At 33.1% G+C, this 16,809-nt stretch overlaps 2 protein-coding genes across 2 annotated transcripts; both read right to left on the bottom strand.

The window, feature by feature from the left end:
- Positions 1–3,110: 3,110 nt before the first annotated feature.
- On the bottom strand, positions 3,111–8,935 carry LOC134707562 (collagen alpha-1(XII) chain-like). Its single transcript, XM_063567440.1, has 4 exons — positions 8,669–8,935; positions 5,994–6,557; positions 5,255–5,351; positions 3,111–3,245 (listed from the first exon to the last, which is right to left on the bottom strand). Exons 1-4 carry the CDS (start codon positions 8,754–8,756, stop codon positions 3,173–3,175), a joined length of 822 nt encoding a protein of 273 aa, XP_063423510.1. The 5' UTR covers positions 8,757–8,935; the 3' UTR covers positions 3,111–3,172.
- Positions 8,936–12,431: 3,496 nt separating this feature from the next.
- On the bottom strand, positions 12,432–16,563 carry LOC134705858 (perlucin-like protein). The gene is made up of 5 exons (XM_063564572.1): positions 16,469–16,563; positions 16,016–16,110; positions 14,155–14,251; positions 13,301–13,505; positions 12,432–12,477 (listed from the first exon to the last, which is right to left on the bottom strand). Exons 1-5 carry the CDS (start codon positions 16,506–16,508, stop codon positions 12,432–12,434), a joined length of 483 nt encoding a protein of 160 aa, XP_063420642.1. The 5' UTR covers positions 16,509–16,563.
- Between the last annotated feature and the right edge of the window lie 246 nt (positions 16,564–16,809).

Below are 16,809 nucleotides of genomic sequence, written 5' to 3'. Positions count from 1 at the left end.
CTAAGATCATCTAAGCCTTGGTATGAAGCCAGTGAACATGACTTGTTAGTCTAATGAAAAAGTCAATTGTTTTACTGCTGATTTGATGCAATACATCATGATTAATGGCAAGACAATGTAAGCTTGGCACTCACATCACATCTTCCTATATCTATTGTTATATTATTCCATCTTCGCTAGCCATGCTACGACCCATTCCCCTCCTCTCAGGAGAACTAATAACATGAATAATGGACCAGAGACATTTCACAACCTTTTTATTCATTGCATTCATCTGTATGTTGGGACTGTTACATGCAATCATGATTTCCATTCATTTCATTCCTTCATTAATAAAAAGTGAACAGGACAAATGCAAAATCAGCTAGAATAAGTCATAACCATTCCACTCAAACTGGAGCTCGGGTAAAAAATAGCAAAAAAAGCACGGTTCCTTCGCTTTTGTGTGTTCTTTAGCTGTGCATGTTTTGATTTAGTGTCAAACGTAAAACATTTCAGTAACGGACCCGTTGTCTGGCTGTACACTTTGTTTTGTTTGCATACTTACAAAATGTGCTTTTAAATGATGACAACCCCAACAGTGTAAACTGCTAGTCCTATTCCAGAAGGAGGGAAATCCTTGTTATATTATCAATAATTTACACCTCTGAAGAGCCAAACATTGTAGAACTTAGACTTTAGAAACATAATTGGTGAAGAAACAAAATCATATGGTGAAGCACTTCTCTTTTTGCTACAGCCACTTGAAAGTACCCAATTCTGATGATTTTAACATTTTTCATCAATTTGGACCCACTTTTGGGCTATTATCATGAAAATATCCCAATTTTTCAGTTAATATTTTTTTAATATTTTTAATATAGATGAAGTAGACCAATCTGAATAAACTTAACTTTAAATAACAATACCAGGCAGAAGCTAGCGAACAAAAAGAATAACTATAGGTAGGTGTTATTATAAGAAAGTTTTATCATTGTGTTGCTTTTTCATGTCAAATTTAACATCCTCAGATATTATATGTGATACACGAAATCTACACGCAGGTATAACAGCAGAGATAAACTTCACTGCGAGTACTCTCAGGTCTGTACTTGGTATCTTTTTGTTGTTGGGATGTACAAGTACTCGGCCACGTTCACTTGTATTTGTAGTATTTGTATTTTTATCCATCTGATGAGTTACGCCTTTTCAACTGATTTTCATTTTTTTTCTTTTTTGCTTTCAAAATGGAAGAACACTTAAATTTCAACTTGTGTTTCTGTATCTCACTTGTGCTTGATTACAGCTTGATGACATATGTCTGAAACTATCACCCAAGTAAGAATAGTGATCAGAATCGGGGTTCTTTCACGGCGCTTTTGAGTAATAAGGGTGAAATTGTAAAATACCCACGTGTCCTTTCTTGTTAATTTCACCTGTTGACACAATTTGTAATGGTCTATCGTTATTCAACGTTTACTTATTTTATTATAGATCTCGTCTCATCTATTTAATATGTATTCAGTATTTATGACAGTTAATTTTCACTTCTGTTCTCGTACTATGAACAACAAATTTATCTATTTTGTGAAAAATATTTCCGTACAAAACTATTGTATTTAAATTTGACCTGTTTACGTTATTTTAATGCATTTTTGTCCCAGGTTATAGTTGTCTTTTTGACATATTTTACATCACCCTTTTTTTTATTATCATTGTACTCATTTTTTGTCATAGATGTATTCGTTCAGTGTATGTTTTCTTGTTTTTGTCTATTTGTCTTTTTGATCGAGCCATTTCAATTAAGAGATAACTGTATTGTATTTGAAGCTTTAAGGACGTCCATCGGTAGTTTTACTGTCGCAAATTTAGTTTACCTGGCGACGCGGAGCGGAGACAGGTAAACGGTTATTTGCGACAGTAAAACTACCGATGGACGTCCGAAAAGCTTCAAATACAATACAGTTATCTCTATTCTAATGCAAAACAAGTTTATAATTAAATTTCAACCATTATTTCAGTGTAAAATCTTCATTAAAGAAAATTCCGCGAAAAGATGTCATCTTTTTTGGTCCCTACAATAGTGACGTCATAGGTATGCTTCCGGCGTCAAACATAAACACCGGGCGTTTTCTGGCTTCTGTGCCACTTCAAAATGTAATAAAATTTGATAAAAAGAAGATTTGTAGGCGCAACAAGTGAGTTTTTTGTTTATTATTGTAGAAATAACATGTCAATATATTCCGAAATTCAAAATGTCGGCTTCCTTAGTTACAGACAAGGAGATAGAGAATTTTACGCTTGCTGTCATGCTATCAGAACAAATGTTACAAAATAATTGCATTAGAATTGATATTGAACAGTTGTAATGTTACACTACTGTTTCTGGTTTTGGAAAATGTTTTCCCCTGTTAAAATGTTCGAACCCGCTGCATTAGGTTGCACATGTCCGAAGTCAGGAACCTGTTGTTCAGTGGTTGTCGTTTGTTGATGTGATTCAAATGTGTTTTTTTCGTTTCTCGTTTTATATATAGAGTAGACCGTTGGTTTTTCAGTTTTGATTGTTTTACATTAGTCATTTTGGGGCCCTTTACAGTTTGCTGTTCAGTTTGAACGAGCCAATGCTCCGTGTTAAAGGACTTACTTTGACCTTTTATTGTTTACTTTTTACACGTTGTGACTTGGACAGAGTGATCTCATTGGCACTCATTCCACATCTCCAGATATCTATGTACACGCAATAAATTGAAAACAGAGAATCAAAGGCTTACTAAGATGAAGATGCAAGACACAAAAGCTGCGTAGGTGTAATGGGCTACCTGTCCTAAGTCAGGAATCTGATGTACAGTAGTTGTCGTTTGTTTATGTAATATATACGTGTTTCTCGTTTCTCGTTTTGTTTATATAGATTAGACCGTTGGTTTTCCCGTTTGAATGGTTTTACACTAGTAATTTTGGGGCCCTTTATAGCTTGTTGTTCTGTGTGAGCCAAGGCTCCGTGTTGAAGGCCGTACTTTAACCTATAATGGTTTAATTTTTAAATTGTTATTTGGAGGGAGAGTTGTCTCATTGGCACTCACACCACATCTTCCTTTATCTATTCTAATAATATTCCCCATTAAAAATCAAAGTGAACAAATAAGACTTTATTGGCCGATTATTTGCCTTGAATATGGTAATATGGTAACTAAAATCAGCAATTAGATTGTGTCTTTTTCTCTGGTACATTGTACTTTTCTTGAGCAGCCTTCATTCTGTGTACATATCTAAAAATGAAAAAATGGTTTATAATCAGGTAGCTTACACAATGTTCCACTATGATTCTATACAGTTAGGAAAAAAAGCAGTTGCTCTTCATAATGAAATCAATTTTATAAAATAAAGGCAACAGTAGTATACCGCTGTTCAAAACTCATAAATCGATCGACAAAAAACAAGGGGTAACAAACTTAAACCGAGGGAAACGCATTAGATATAAGAGGAGAACAACGACACAACACTGACATGTAACACACACAGAAACGAACCAAGCATCAGACAAAATCCCACGAGAATAACAAATATAACATCAAAACCAAATACATGAATTTGGGATAGACAAGTACCGTGCCACGTCTTATCTTAATATCTCCAAAATAAGAGAAAACAAACGACGCAACGTTAAAATGTAACACACACAGAAATGAACAATAATATAACAATGGCCATCTTCCTGACTTGGTACAGGACATTTTTAAAGGAAAAAAAATATGGTGGGTTGAACCTGGTTTTGTGGCATGCCATATTCACATAGTCGTAGACTGAGTTATTGATTATTTTTGTATTTTCTCCCCTTGATGGTTGAAAGCAAATACACTCATCATAGATACCAGGATTGAAAATTTATATTTACGCCAGACGCGCGTTTCGTCTACAAAAGACTTATCAGTGGCGCTCGAATAAAAAAAATGTAACACTTCTATCGAGGAGGCATGAACTGGACGACTGGCATTCCTGAAATAAATTACAGTGTCTACTAAACATAAAGTACCAGATTTTAAAACCATTGTGTATAATGTGATGTTGCTAAAACAAGTTGTGAATACTCTGTATTTTGCATTTACCTTATGTAAATTAATTTATGACGACGTCTTTTTGACTATATGTGTAATAATTTCAAGGAATTGCCGTTTCAAAGCTTGATGTGAAAATGAAATTATTAAATTGATGTTATTGCTTTAACTTTACATGCAGTGTTGCATGGGGAGTAATGTAGTAAGGAGGTCTGTTTACCAAAGCTGCTGCTCGTGCTTACTTATATAATATTGTTGAATTACACATGGTGTGTGTTTTAATGCACCGTGCACGAATGTACTTGTATGCATCGTATGTTTTATTGTTTTTGTCTTGTCAATTTCATAACCCAATGTTGACTGTTGTAATCCTAATTTTGACATTTTTACCTGTTTGTTTGTTCACACATTGTTGTCAATATAAAGGAATTCTATGCAACTGTTATACAAGTGAGAGTTTATGCTAGCTATAAAACCAGATTTAATCAACCTTTTACTACATAAGAAAATACATGTACCAAGACAGAAAACAATGTTTTCCGTTCGTTTGATGTGTTCTTGTTTTTGATATTGCCTTTTGATAAGGGACTTTTCGATTTGCATTTTGCTTGGAGTTCGTTTTTATTGGTATTTTGTTTTTCACAACTCTGAACAGCTTTATATGTTGTATTTTTATCATATGTACAGACTATGCATAAGGATTACTGTATTGTACATGTGTTTTGCAGTTTTTCAATGACTACATTTCAGATTTTGTATTCGGGACCATGACAAAAAGGAGCTTGTTATTGAGTGGTTGTCGTTTATTGCTGTATATCACTGTTTTTTAACGTTCATTATTTTGTTCAAAGATATAGCCGTTTATTTTTCTCGTTTGAATTGTTTTACATTTGTTATTTCGAAGCCTTATATAATAGTTGAATAAAAAATGCGGTATGAGTTTTACTCATTGTGGAAGGCTGTACGGTGATCTATAGAGTGCTATTTTCTTTGTCTTTGCAATTGGTGTTTTGTGAAGAGTTGTCTCATTGGTAATCATACTACACTTTCTTATTCTTATGTTTGAAATATGGGAAGCGCAGTTTGAGAAATCGTTGTTTGGCGAAAGCGAGTAGATTCGTGCCAAGCAAATAATGCTAAACAATCATGCGCTGGTTCACAAAGCCACACAGCAATCATATAACACAATAAGTTTATAATAATGCTAGTCACTAGGTACTAACCTGTTTTGTAGAAAGCAGAGCAGGCACATTATAAAGGTAATCAGAGCTATAGAACCAAATATAATTGTTTCTAGCCATTTAGCAAGTCTGTCGATAACTACAATGTTGAAAAATATAATTAATGCAAATAATCATACTGTCATGTTTTTTTTGTTATAATTAACACCTGAACATAAGTTTGAGATTGTGATCTTGTACGAGGTTGGTGCAGGATAGAAAACGACCCGATTTCTAGTATCAATAGCGGATGACAATAACCATAAAAAAAATTATAACTACACAAGACATAAGTGTCATCTCAGTGTTTTCTCTTTTTTTTTTTTATTTCTTGGACCATAAACATACGGTAGAAAAATTTATTATCTTACACATCTCGGGGTTTTACTGTAATACATACAAAATCCGTTTTTTCCTCTGTCGTTTATAAAATATTCGTTCGTTCGGTCTATAAAAGAAACAGAGAGTAAAGCGAGGCTTGCCGAATTTTTCTACTTTTTCGTAGGGAGTACAAATATATTTTATATTTTCCAACACTGTGCGATTAGTGCTGGTTTTCTCTCCATCATAATCGTTCAATTTGTTTTGAATAAAATCGACATGACTATAATGAGGACCATAAATTGAACAGTGAAAAGTATATTGAACACAAATTTTCGATCACAACAAGTGCAGAGTACAAGGAGATAATAAACGTATATGTACAGAAGCAAAATGAAATGACATTTATAGCAATACTCACCTTCTTTACAGCCTGCATTTTCCTTTATGAGTGTACTGAGGCTCGTGGCAACTGTGTTTTCATCTTTCAATTCAAACTGGTAAGTGGAATCGTAGGCTATGGTATTTGATATCACAGAACTAGATCCTTCTGTAATACTAATAATTCTTACAGAGCGTGATTTACAATATGCAACAACAGCTTCAAGTTCAGCGTCTAATGCAGAGGTCATTGGTGATATTACAACAAGATAGTTAACAGCTTTTGCACGACCACCTGCACGCGAGGAAAACATCACCCTGCATGTTCGGTTCAATGCATTTTGGAGATTTGCTTGACCCACATTTGGTTGTCTTTTCATATCGTTAATTTCGCTCTTTATAGTTGTTTTACTGTAAAAGTAGTCCATCTGGAACATTTGTCGGACAGTGTCGGCATAACAGCTGACACCAACATTAACACCCATCTCTTTGACATCAAGAATATTTACTGTTGAGTCTACTGTCCTCAAAGTTTTGTTAAACATTGCATCGGAAACTGCACTCGATTCATCAAATAGAAATACAACATCTATTAAGCAGTCCGCTAAAAGGAAACAAAAACATACAAAAAGTTATTAATATCCATTATATATATATGTTATTAAGTTAAAATTAAACCGTAATTTCGTGACACCAGAAAACCTTTCTGTTTTATGTAAAACTGTATGTCATTAAATGATATTTTTTTCCTCCTTTTACAGTTTTATCATCGATCTTTACAAAAAGAATTTTGGATTTTGTTCGCACCAACAAATTGTGATAATTCGAGACAAATCTCTTATTCGGTGATAATAAATAATTTAAGTTTTTTTTTAATTTGTTTGCATTTGTTTCTTTTATCTTTTCCTGTTTTGTTTTGTTTTGTTTTGTTTTGAAGGAGATGAGAATTATTATTGTCTCTGAGCTGCGGCATTAATTTCCCAAAAACAAACAAAAATCAAAGTCCGTGTTTTTGTTTTTTTATAAGATCAAATTATTAAACCACCTGGAAATGTTTTTTGAATTATTAACCGCAAATCATAATACGAATCAAGTATAAAACAGAAGATGTGGTATGATTGTCAAGGAGACAACTCTTCACAGAAGACCAAATGACACAGAAATTGACAACTGTATCACCGAACGGCATTCAACAATGAACAAAGCCCATACCGCATATTCATATATAAAAAGACCAGAAATGACGAATGTAAAACAATGCAAACGAGAAAACTAACGGCTTAGTTAATGTATAAATAAATAAACATAAAACAAATTATGCAACACAGTAGCAGAGCAACAAACGACAACCACTGAATTACAGGCTTCTTTGGAGAGGCACATGCATACAGAATGTGGCGGTTTTAAACATGTTATCGGGATACCAACCCTCCCCTATCCTTGAATAGTGGTGTTACAGTATAACATTTGAACGAACTATAAAAATTAGTTGAGAAAGGCTTACCAGATGGATACAAATAGAAATACATCTAACGAAAAACAATGTGAACGTAGCCAGGTACTTTCACATCCCAACAAAAAAAGGCTGTGGATGATCTTTCATGTGGCAATACTACTTTTAACTTCAAGGTATAAAGGTGGGAAGCGCGATGGACTATGATAGCAGCGGGACCCATTTCTGGTACTCTTGCAGAAAGTTTGGATTTGACTAATTTAACCTGTATCCAAACATTTACACTTTTTTACTAATTCCTTTGACAATGCAAGCGACCACGGTCAACGCTTAACTTAGTGTCAGTGTCATGCGCCGAATTAAAAATGTCTGATTTCTTAGATGACAACAGAACTACTTTCGGGTCTACATACAAAGAGACGTCCATTGACATTGATAAATTAATCGGCTGTTTTGCAACCAACATGCAGGACAGATTGCTTTGATTTTTGTTTTAAGTCACTGGTGAGAGGCTTTTAATAATTTATAACCACGCATAAGGTTTCAGTTTACCATCTACAGTGTGAAATGTTCCTTAAACAGTTATCCTACTGAGTTAATATTTTAGAAATAAAACAACACCATACATTACAGGAGATTTCGGGGGAGAAACTGGTCCCTTGCAAATGGCTTTGTCCCGTGGACCCACTTGGGGACCTGAGCGGCATCCGGACCCTTTGTCGAATTGGGCTTCACCATCGAGATATTTCCAACTACGCTACTAGAGAGTTTTTAAAAATTGAGATATTTTCTTAAAAAAAATTGTTTGGGATAGTTAATAAATAAACTAAGTTAAAGTTTCCAATGCATCACATTTTAATCTAATTTGAACTGTCCTGAAGCTATAGTTTATACACAATCACACTCATATATCTCAAGCAATGGACACTGATTACGTTCCTACACCTTGGAGTGTATAAAAATATATTCAAACACATTAGCAATACAAAAGTGTTCTTAATTTATAAAAATAAGAAGATGTGGTATGATTTATAAACATCCGGGTTACATCTTGGGTATTAAATATTCACACAAACGACGAAATGTTTACTAACTACATACATGCATATGGTTGTTGATGACAAAAGTGTTGTTGATTCGTTTAAATTTGAGAGTTTATATACATGTACATGGTGTACTTATTTAGAAGAATATGTCTTTATTTTATAAAAGCAAATTAGAGTGCAATTGAGTTAATGTCAAAATAAATAATAAAATCATACCTTTCGGATATTGAATCGATGGTCCAACGGACAAAATTGCTATTAAGTAGCAGTTCCAAATAAGACGCATTATGATCAATTTTGTCATTTTTCGTCTTTGTTTATGTATTCTTATATTTCATCACGATTTTCTGTGTGAACGACACTGTTTTTAAACTTTAAATGTGTACCATTTACTTCAGAGATTTTAAAATAAGTCATGCGTGACCACGTTTTAACAAAGAATGTTTAAAATCGATATAAGGTTATTTAACCATGTAAAATAGCTTCAAGGTAATATCTTGTTCATTTAACTGAAATGTGTGAAACTTTCTTAGGAACAAAATCACACTGAAATGTCTAAATAACAGCTTTTTAAAATACATGTACTAGTAATAATAAGTGTCAGCTAATACCATGTCTTTACGGTTGCGGGTTCTAAATAAGTATTGTTGATTGAAGTTCAGGCTTCAGTCAAAGCCCGCCCATCCCGTTATTGGAAAGTGAAAAATAAAATTCCACTCTGAAAGTTATCGTTTGTCATCGTTTCTGTTCCGTCATTGCAATTATGTTCTATAGACCTATAGACGGGTAACCATTGTAAAGGTATTGATGTTAACGGTGGGGTTCCATACCAATCAATTCGCACCTATTACAAAATGTTACAGAATGTTCCTTCCATTCGGAACTTGAAATATGTAATTTTTCCATGCCAATGTCAATATAGATCCTCCTGCGGTATTATTTTCAACGGTGAACCAAATTGTCTAACGAGCTACTTCACCAATCTTTTATACAAAAAGATGTCACAATTCTAAAAACACACATTATTTTCAGAGACTGGGTCCATCAGTCTGTGCCTCTTCTAAAATGCAGTGTGCAAATCGAAGACGCAATACACGGTGATAGTATCCTCACTCGGAACTATTTAAAAGTGCATATTTTTTTTTATAAAAGTCTTTCACGTTTCGGTCATAAATTTTCATTATATTGTTTGATATGAATTGAGTATATATGAATTCATATCTTCAAGTTGTCACAAACTTGTATAATTATGTCTAGAGTTTATATGACAATAAATACTTGAATTTGAATTGAAATTAAACTTAATAATATTAATATTATATCGAAATCATTTGATTTGTAGTATTTGTCTGTATAAGTAATTTTATTTTCAAGTGTCAGTATATTTCCACAAAGTCGATTTGCTTTTGATAATAGTAGACAAAGCCACAGCTTTACATAGTTCTTAAGTTTTCTTACGTAATGAATAACTAATCCTTTAGTCTTTAGAATTAGTGCTTATTCATAATAAAATACAAGCGACAACTATTTGTTATATTATTCTTTTGTTAATCCGTTAAGTGCTAATTGTATCATTTAATTGTCGATGAACACGTATCTATTTATATGTGTCGGTTAGTGTATAATCCTGCAAATTCTCAATATTTTTTTTCTGAAGTTCTAACTTCATAGGACTGCATAGGACGTGTGTCTAATTCTACCTGTGGAGTTAAAGCGAGTATTCTCAGGCAATGGAGTTCGTAGTTTTTGTCTATCGTTGGCATCACCAATTTCTGTTGACCCTCACGATGCAGACAGACCAACTCGATTTCAACAAAGCGTTGGATAATACATGTAATTCGAATGGTTAATACGTAAAAGAACGTTTAATCAGCGACAACATAAACTATCATTTTCACAATTCTTGTGATACCGTTATACTACATCCAAAGAGCACAGCTTTGATATTAGTACAGTAATACTATATGTTGTGTTTACAATAACTACTATCAGTTATACATCCATTTATTCATTGACGGACACTTAGAAAATATTTAGTCTATACTTTTCTGCACGAATATTTACTCATGCAACACCCCATCTCCCATTTTTCTGGTCTTGTTCATGTTTATACTGTGTGTATTTTCAATTTGAAGTAAAGTTGATTTTCAAAACATTATCGCCACAATATCAACCCCCTATTTAGAAAAAAAACCCAAAGTGATCATAAAACCAGGTTCAACCCACCATTTTATTCATGAGTATGACAGCTGTTATCCATTTGTTTGATGTGTTTGAGCTTTTGATTTTGCCATTTGATAAGGGACTTTCCGATTTGAATTTTCCTCGAAGTTCAGTATTTTTGTGATTTTACTATTTACCCAGTGACAGTCGTACAATGTTACCATATTCTCGCCCTTTCCCCCGATTGTGACATTATCGACTGCGACTTATCAACGAGTGTGACCAACACGACTGGTATCACCAGTGAAACAGAAACTGCAACCTTTACGAAGCAGCTGGAACTGATCTATGAATTTTGCAAATGGGGAAAATTATCTCTTAATGTAGGAAGACGTAATTTAAAATCAGCTTTGGGCATTTTTGGTATGGATTTACTGTTGTTTGTTTGCTGTTATACATTTATTACAGTTTTGAGCTTTCACTCTTCGAATGAATTTCATTGTGTGTTGATTTGTGCTCCCGTTGTTAGTCCAGTAGTCATGAATAAAAAGTTGTAGGGTTGAAATATAAAATTAGAAATATACAAGCAAGATAATTTCGCCACATATCTTTGGGTCTTTCTCAAGTCACTTACCTCACCAGTGAATGTTTTTGGTATTGTGTTATTTTTGTTATTTTTATAATTGTTAATGGGGACATTCCATAAGTTCATAAGCTATGGTTAATTTGGTCAAAACTGTCTTAGTCTCGAGTCAGTTTAGACCTTGTCAAATGGTCATAAACTTTTTGGAATTTTGGATCTTCAATGCTCTTCAACTTTGAACTTGTTTGGCTTTATAAATATTTCGATTTGAGCGCCACTGATGAGTCTTATGTAGACGAAACGCGCGTCTGGCATACTAAATTAAAATCCTGGTACTTTTGATAACTATATTACTAAAGGCAAGGTCAAAGCACATCATTCAATACTAGAAATTAAGAGCAAGGCAAACAATTATACATGGTTCAAATTAATGTATCAGTAATCGTTTTATGATAATCTTTCAATCAGTTTACCTGAGGTCTGGAGCTGACATGTACTAGTCCTTTGTTAAAAGAGAGACGAAAGATACCAGAGGGACATTCAAACTCATAGATAGAAAACAAACGGACAATTCCTTGGTTATAAAGAAAAAGACAAACAGACGAATAATAGTGCACAAGACACAACATAGAAAACACGAACCCTACCAAAAACTGGGGGTGATTTCAAGTACACAGGAAGGGGGAGCAGATCGTGCTCCGTATGCGACACCCGTCGTGTTGCTCATTCTATTATTAATTTATGTATCATGGTCATTTGGCTTAGTTTCTTTTGTTACATATTCTGAAATCGTACTCAGACTTCTATTATACTGAGTTTTACTGTGCGTTTTGCTGTGTGTTTCTTCATTCTACATTGGCTAGATGTATAGGGGAGGGTTGAAATCTCACAAAACATGTTTAACCCTGCCTCTGGCCTTTGTTAGTCTTGTACGTTTTTTTTTTTAGTTTATTTACATGTTTTGGAGTTTAGTGTGACTTCCATTTTCACCGAACTAGAACACATTTTTGATTAGGGGCTAGCTGAGGCCCAGCTCCGGGTGAGTGCTTTTCTCGTTGCGTCGAAGACCAATTGTTGACCTTCGGTTGTTATCTGCTCTTTGGTCGGGTTGTTCTCTCTCTCCGACATATTGCCAAGAGTATTGCAAAAAAAAAAAACCGATCAAAAGACAAACAACAGTATAATACAAAAAAACATCAAAGAAAACCATAAACTGAGCAACTGGAAAATTTATTATTTTTTGCTAGCTGTATCTGGTAATGGTCCTGCATTGTTAAATCTGAAAAGAGAGAAAACAAAGATTATTCTTATTTATTGTTTTGTTAGACGGTTGTTTTTTCATACGGACATTCAAAACTTTGCATGTACTTCAATATTTACTGTTATTGTTCCTACAAAAGATGGACGTTGACTCCTAAAAAAATATGAATTCCATAGCCCTTAAATAATTAACCATAACGTGACTTTTGAATAGTTTTGATTTAATCAAAGTGTACCAGCTTTGTTTTGTTTTATAAGATCTGACTGTTGTTACCAGTTTAAAATTCCACAATGATGTGAACTTCAAAATAATCTGTAATAATGTATACCATGCCGAATTTTTGCATTAATCAGCGTTCCAGAGTTTCAAGAGTTAGTTTTCATCAGAGCGTCAGACCAAGAACTGTCATTGCTTTTCACAGCATTGATTTGAGTTTCAGTAACAAGAGGCCGTTCAGTCAGGCTCTTGTTTAAAACCCTATAAGTCACCGAGATTCCCCTAAGACATATTTAGATTGCTTCAAAAATATGTTTTTGTTGATCAAAAAATCTATTTATGGGCTTTGTTCATTGTTGAAGTCCGTACGGTGACCTATAGTTGTTAATTTCTGTGTTATGTCGGTCTCTTGTGGAGAGTTGTCTCATTGGCAATCATATCACATCTTTTTTTAAGTTTGCCCTTCCAATGATGACTTACAGGAGAAAAAAATGTAAATAATCCCCATTATGGTTTAAATCATTGGTTCACTAGGATTCCGGTCAGTGTATATAAAGTTCTTATACCATTTTAAAACTTCACCCCGATGAAATTGTCGACATTGGAACGAAAGAAATAATTTTACCTTGTTTCACAAATATAGTTTTGTTTGAGCGCACAATCTATGTCATTCCAATGTTGACTTCGTACTTGGAATAAATGTAAACAATCCTCGTTATGGTTTAAATCATTTGGTTCATTAGGACTCCAATCAGTATAAGTAAAATCCTTGCCACTGGTCATCCATTTCCAATGTCCTTCCACCTCATCCTTTCCTCCCAACCAAAAACCTGTTTTATAACAAAAATTAAAATAGGTTCTCCAATTTCGTAGTGTATTTTAAAACATCGTCATGTTTATTCATTTGCAAGATTTAGACAAGAGAATAAAATTAAACCATCATTACTTTAAAGTGTGAAGGTTTACAGATTTTGGGGTACGTCAATACACCAGCAACGAATCCAAAGAAAAAGTCTGACTGTCTGTCTGTATGCCCTAGTACATGTTTTAAACAAGACTAAAGCGGGAAGCCATTGTAAGTTACACACAATCTTGGGATAAAACAACAAAGACTCACAGATACCAATACAATTGCGTGCAATAAGTTCAATTATTTCTCTCGCTAATTACTAAATCAAGAGATTTCAATTTATAAAAAAAATTGACTATTTATAGATTATCGTTGATGTTGATTTTCTCGCTTGGGCCGGTTAGACGAAAGTGAGAAAAGCAATCTCGTTGGAGATGGCCAATGATATGTTTATCGCTGTTTTACCTATGACGACGTTGTTAATTTCATTGACAACGGGCACATGCGCCCTTAGTTTCCAGCGATAATTTTTCATATCACTCTACTTGGAAAGGAAATTATCAGTCAGTAAAATCAAAGCAAATTTCGTTATATAACGATAAGTTATAAAATTTAACGAAATATACAACCTTTATGCGTTGGTAGGGTTACAGTTTCTAAATAATCGGATTCGTCTTTAGTCTCTATTTCACATAAGTAACCACCTTCAAACTCTTGGCAAATATCCTGAAAACAAACAAAATGTCTCTCATGTTTGGCAGAAATAAATCATGCGCAAACAAAATATTAAATCCATTGGTGAAGGATTTTAATGGGTAAAAGTTCCGAAACAAAAGCCTTGCATGGGTTATTTACAATTTTTAATTCTACCATATATTCATAACATTTACAATAATAATTTATACAGTTTATCTTAGTTTGACTTGCTAAAGAAGGACCTATGGAATTTGAAATTTTTCACGTGTTTCACTTTAAAAATTAGGATTTGAAAATAAGATAATTGAATTGGCATTTCAACGAAAATAAATGTAAAATATATATTCGAAATAAAAATGTTTCTCTGAAATAGATTTTTTTTAATAATTGACATTTCTGTATAATAATAAATGATCGATTAAAAAAACAACAATTCAAGATAACAAGCAAAAAATGAGTGAATGGTATGAACTCCAAAAGGAGCGAGACTGGTTGAGCTTCGACAGGGAAAGCATATCATTCAAATGTTTTGCATTTTGTTTCGTTGAATTGCTATATCTTTGACATACTCCCACATCTCCCATTATCTATATGAAATGAATATACATCTAACATCGTGACAGTGATTACAAAGTTGCTTGTCAATTTCAACTTTATTTTAAATTAGGATTTCCGATTAACCTATCTGATAATAGATAATTCCCTTTTGTTGTACACGTATATACAACATGTCATTCGATGTGTTTGAACATCACCTTGTTCAAAATTTTGTACATTGGATATCAATGACCGTTTGATCCACCTTCTTAAATTGGCTGACACCCGTATAATGAACGTCATATCGGGACACTTTATATGGATTAAAAATATCTATTAAAACAAAAACAATTTTCTGTAAAACTACTTTTTTCATTCTATTTTAAAACAAGCAATGCATTCATTTTCAAGACTATTTATAAAAAAATAACCCAATGAAATGATTTCCGTAGTCGTATTTTGAATATCTGCATCCGGCACAGTTGCAAAAAAAACCCCTCAATCGATAGTAACAAAAACAAAAAACAAAAAAAACAAATAATCTGTCTAAATCATTTAGTGTTAACTTTTTAAGGTTTATGTACCCTTCTGTAGCCATTTTTGTACGAACTTTTCAAACTTCAATTGTATCAAAACTACAGATATAATGAAAAATAGAGATAGACCATTTTGTACATATTCCAAGGGGAAACTTGATGCAAAGCATTATTTTTTACTGTTCCATTGCATTTTATAGAAAAAAGAGGACTTTGTGGCAAATTAATCAATATTTTTATAGAAAATCCACAGCCTTTATCCTTGTACTCTCATATTTGGCAATTGGATGACTGATAGATATCGGATTATTGCATGCAGTGCTAGCATTGATTTCCTTAAAACAAGTTTATAAATGTACTTATTGGTTAAAACAAATATAAATATGGCCAAAATCAAGTACACCTTTAAGGGTCGACTTTAGTGACCCAGCACGAGGTGATTTGGAATTCACAGGTTGCTTAGAACTTTTTGTAAAAAATAAACACTAGCACATCATAGAAAATCAAGTGAGTAATTTATGTTTCAAATTTAATAACAAAAATCTCTGTATTAAAGGCTGTGGATTTTCTATAAAAATCTTGATTTATTTGCCACAAAGTCCTCTTTTTCTATCAAATGCAATGAAACAGTAAAGTGTTTATCTGTAGAAGGGTACATAAACCTTAACACTGTTATAAATATCACACTTAACTACAGTAACTACACATCTTTTAGACATACTCTAGCTGTTGACCAGTCGAGTTCATCGGTACTGATAAAATAACACGAAGATCCATGATGGAGCCATTTTGCTGGACAAGAAGCAAGTGATCCACCTATAACGTAAGAAGATATTGACGTTACTCGTTGATAAAGTGTACATAGCAAATTACTAAAATTTTTCTTAAAAGTTAATAATGAATAGTATAAAAGATTAAATCAATATAGCTAGTAGACAATGAAAGATAGGATATCATAATGAAGAACAATTAAGATGCAACAAAAATGAACGTGTTCTGCAACAAACATCTAACCCGAAAGCAAATTGTTAATTATACGTATATTGTGACCGCATTTCAATTTATTTTAAGATTGAAAAGCTCTACAAAAGCTTTTAACTGAGATAAATATACGACATTTTCAAAAATTTCATTTTCTTAAAAATTGTAAACAGTCACATGAATTTATTCTTACCAATTGCGAGAAGTCCTATAATTATTGTTAAATACAACATATCGAATTAGGCTGTTTCCGGTGATAATTCTTATACTTCAATGTCAACGTTCATGCTCTATCTTTGAATAATTGACCTACTTTTTGAAATTCATTTGGTTAATGAACTTACACGTCTTTTTGCTCTAATTTCAGTTCGAACCTTAAATTTTCTCCAATTCCTAAAAAAACAAATATGTTTTATGACTATTTGTACAGCAATTTCAATTTCTGCATATTTCATTAACACCATTTACCTAAGTATAATATTTTGATGTATTTGTGAATATATGAATAAACAGGCAGTCATGGAAATGACTTAA

Source organism: Mytilus trossulus, chromosome 2, assembly GCF_036588685.1.
Source record: "Mytilus trossulus isolate FHL-02 chromosome 2, PNRI_Mtr1.1.1.hap1, whole genome shotgun sequence".
Classification (NCBI taxonomy): Eukaryota; Metazoa; Mollusca; class Bivalvia; order Mytilida; family Mytilidae; genus Mytilus; species Mytilus trossulus.
Note: the sequence above shows the minus strand (reverse complement) of the source record. Positions and strands in the feature narration are given on the sequence as shown.